This window comes from Gavialis gangeticus, unplaced genomic scaffold, assembly GCF_001723915.1.
Source record: "Gavialis gangeticus isolate Ggan-Ray unplaced genomic scaffold, GavGan_comp1, whole genome shotgun sequence".
NCBI lineage: Eukaryota > Metazoa > Chordata > Crocodylia > Gavialidae > Gavialis > Gavialis gangeticus.
In genome coordinates, this window is record NW_017728993.1 from 42,588,560 (window position 1) to 42,592,645 (window position 4,086).

Genomic DNA, 4,086 nt, shown 5'->3' on the forward strand with positions numbered 1-4,086 from the left:
GTGCCGGGTAGACTTTGCTGCTGCTGCCTGTCCGGAGCTCACACGCTGGGAGCACAGGGGCAGTGGTGGTAAACACTGCCTGGCATGGCAAGCGTGGGGGCCACAGCTGCTGCCACTGCGCGTAGCCCCAGTGGGCGAGCCTGGAGCCAGCATGGAGCCCAGGCTGGCAGCAGGGGCGGGTTACAAGCTGCTCCTGAGCATGGGTGGGGAAAAAGTGGCCCCTCACCTGCCCTGTGCCCAGTGCCCCGTGCTGCAGCTGCTCGCAACCCACGTGGGACTGCCTGTGCCTGCTCAGGACATTCCTGTGTGGGCTGCAGCAGGGAGCTCTAGCCAAGGGGCATGGGGTAGGGCCACTTTTTCCCTGTGCTCAGCTTTTCCCCGGGGTTCTCCTCTGCCCTCCCCCCAACCCTACCTGAGTTTCTGGCTGGGGCAGCCATGTGGCCCCAGGCCAGAAGCTCCTGCTGGGGATTCTGGCTGGGAGGGTGGGGCTGGGCAGGCCCTGCTGTTGTGGGAGCCTGCTGAGGCTTCCCCTGGGTCCTACTGTCCTTGGTTCTTGTCATTTTTGACAGGATCCAGTGGCAGATAAATATAAATTTTCTAAATTGTTTAGGGGCCCCGTGGACTGGATAGAATGGCCTTGAGGGCTGGATCCGGCCCACAGGCCATATTTTGCACACCCCTGGTGTGTGTATATCCATCCTTGATTTTTTCCAACCATCTTTATTGTCATTTCTCTCAGTGTTATGTTGCTGTCACTTAAGAGAAAATCTGTTTTATTTTTAAGTGCTTCTGTAACCGACCTTAGATTTATTTCAAGTTTTGGTAATGAAGTAATTTTGTTTCTCAGATGTTGCTTTTAAAACTAAATCATCACTTAGGCTTAGCTGAGTTTACAGACTTTACTGGCATTTTTACCCAAAGGAAAACCTTAAAGGTGAGACATTTGGGGCCAGATCCCATTTACCCTTTATGTGTCTGAGTGGTGCATACACTGGCACTTAACTGCAGTTTTTAGCACCTACGCAGTGTTTGGGATTCTGTCCTAGTCCCACTTTGGAGAAATAGAACTGGCTTGCACATGGAGGAGGTGGAAGACCCTTCTACCTTATAGCCCAGTGGTTAGAGGCACTGACCCATGGATGAACATTCAGGTTCTTTACCTAGCAGGGACTTGAACTTACATTGCCTGCTTCTCAGTAAAGTGCTATGCCCTATCTCCAGCTACCAGCGAGGCACTGTCCAGGTTTCCTCTTGAAGCTAGCCCACTAGGATGCCAAGAAGAGGGGTATGTGGGATCAGGAGGACGTGTAGCACCCAGAAGGTGTGTGGGTCAATGAAATAGATACTGCCCTGGGAGGGAGTGGCCTTTGAGGTCTGGCTGCAATGGGAAATATTGAATCCTAAATTGTGTGTAGAAACTGCATTTATGTGGTTATGTACCCACCAGTTAGGGGCATGAAGTGATATTTTTCTCAAACTTCAATCTGTGCTTTAGTAAAAATTGACTGAATTAAACAGCAGCAGGATTCTAGTTGATAAGTTTAGTGAAGAAGAGTTACTAGAAGCTAGAAGGGAGCTTTCTTGACCTTTTGTTTGCTGAGCTGTGTTTCATATTGTGATGTCTTTGACTTCTCAGGGAGCGTGCAAATCATTTCAGGAGGACAAGTTGAATATAAAGTACTGTCTGGCATTCGTTTCATGTGGTGGTACCATTTAATTGGTCTCATCTGGACTAGTGAATTCATCCTGGCTTGTCAGCAAATGACTATTTCTGGGGCAGTGGTTACTTGCTACTTCAATCGGTATGTGCAAAATTTACCTCCTTAATATTTTGAAGTTGGGGGTTTTTTAGTTGTTATTTTCAGCCTATTTCTAGGGAAATAAAATAAAATGCCATGGATTTATATTTCTGATGGTATCTGCAGGGCTAAATTATCCTAAGGGTATGGGACAAGAAAATCAAACAGCTTGTTGCAAGGTCTTGGTTAAGATCTTGTGATGAATGTGATGTTAGTATGGGTCACTACATTAGGTCTTATAATGACTGGGTCCAGATAAGCTCTGATGCCAGCTGCCAGCATAACCCAGCTGACTACAGTGGGGCTGCACCTGTTAACACCCAGGTTGAATTTGGCCTTTTCCCACTAAACTTCATAGCCCCAGAATAACTTGTATATTTGCAAACAGTGTGATCTGATTCCTGCCAAGATTTTTCATAAATTAAAAATTTTTGTACCATATATTGACAACTTTCTAGAGAAATATTTTTGAGTGTTTTAAAGGTTTGCTATATGACACATTAAAATTGAGGCTTTGTGTTGGGAAAACACTCTTACCTAAACCTGAATTGTAAGAATCTTATTTATTTCTCACTATTTATGCAACTTTCCATTTTGTGCTTTACTCTTCTTGAATAGCGACACTTCACTGGTTTCATACAGTAACACAGTGCTCTTTTTATTTCACTTCTAATGTTGCAGGTGAGTGTATAGCTCTCCAAATAAACCATTCTTTCACTGAAACTTCAAAAAACTGCACCCTCAAAACATTTGCAATCTTTGTAGATCTTTTTGCTCCATTGTTGCATTTCCTCTTCTCCAGACTCCTACTTCTCTACACCCCTCCAGCCCTGGGTAGTTATGCAATTTTATGTTCTATGGAAAATTATGAAATTTTGAGAAAAAAATTAATTCAGAGTGGAGTGGAAAAATATCTCTAAATTTTTCTGCACAGTGGCTGCCCATTAGGAGCCCTAGGGCTGTGCAGCTCAGCAAGCTGGCTAGGCAAGCTGCTAAGGAACTTGAGAGCCTGGCAGGAGAGCTGCTGAGGATCATAGGAGCTTGTCCCACAAGCTGTCCCAGTGCTGGAGACGTCATGGGACTGGGTAGCTAAGAAGCCAGGAACCTAGGACCTGAGGCTTCCAGGCTCACAGCTTCTAGCAGCCCACCTGTCAACATTTTCTTCAAAATAAGCATGTTTCCACCATTTTGATTTCCAGGAATCGGTATTTTCTGGCAGAAAATCATTCCATCAAAAGATTTCCAGCAGCTCTGCATCCCTTCTTCCCCACAAACAAACTAGCCTCACCCTTGTCTACAAGGGTAAATCTTTGTGGAAAAAAAAAGTCGTGCTTGTTGCTGACTAGCTCCACTCCATTGCTTGTAGCATGTTCAGGAGCTTTAGAGCAGATAAGCTGTTGGCTGCTACCTCTGTTTAACCTCTTTGTTTTCTGACCTTCCTCAGAGTAAGCCTGTAATCTGTCCTGTTTAAAATGGTTCCAGATGCACATCTATGCTAGGGCTCGCTTGCTGACAGCTTTGGAGTGAACTGGTCTTAGCAACAGAAGGAAAGCTTTTGAAAACATGCCTAGTGTTAGCAGAACCTAAAGCAGTCATTTAGGAAGATTTTCCGAAAGGATTTGAATGGCAACAGTCTTATGTTACTATGTCACCCAGCACACCAGGGCCTGAGAAGAAAAGGTCACACTTAACAAATGGCCACAGTCTTCTGATTGTGGTACTGTCCACATACCTAGCCTTTCTACAGATGCTTATAGTTCAGTGCCTATTTGCTCCTAAGGACACAGTGGGCACATCCGGATGTGCGTGGATGTTTGGTTCCCTGGGGACAACTAGCAGTGGCACACCTTGCACTGCAGCTACTTGTTCCTGGGGAATGCCTGGCACGTAGCAAGGTAACCCTGGGGCAGTAAGGGAGGCTGGGGCCCTAGCAGCCTTACCTGGAGTCCTGGGGGCCTCCCAGGGCTGCAGCTACAGTGATCCTGCCGGATGGAGTCTGGCCAGCAGCCGCAGCACGGCTCCAGGTGGCCCAGCTCTGCTTTTTAGCGGCACACACTGCCTGAGTGTGCACTGCTCCAAGTTTTTTTCCCCGCATTCTTTTTTTTTTTTTTTTTTGACCCCTGGATATCCCTGGAAAAAAAACTGCAGAAAAAAATGGTGCAGTGCATGCATAGGCAGTGTGCCCTTACTGCACTGCATGTGGTGCTGCAGACGTGTTTGTGGTGCCACATACTGCGTGAGTGCGCTCATCTGGACGCACCCAGTGTTGCATCCCATTCTGTAAAAA

The 4,086-nt window shown here is 46.5% G+C and overlaps 1 protein-coding gene across 1 annotated transcript in view; it reads left to right on the forward strand.

Moving 5' to 3' along the window:
- SLC44A3 (solute carrier family 44 member 3) overlaps positions 1-4,086 on the forward strand; it is an 88,052-nt gene that overhangs the window by 51,631 nt on the left and 32,335 nt on the right. The window contains exon 10 of the mRNA XM_019528341.1: positions 1,637-1,802. Coding sequence (XP_019383886.1) covers positions 1,637-1,802 — 166 coding nt within the window. The remainder of the gene's footprint in view (positions 1-1,636; positions 1,803-4,086) is intronic.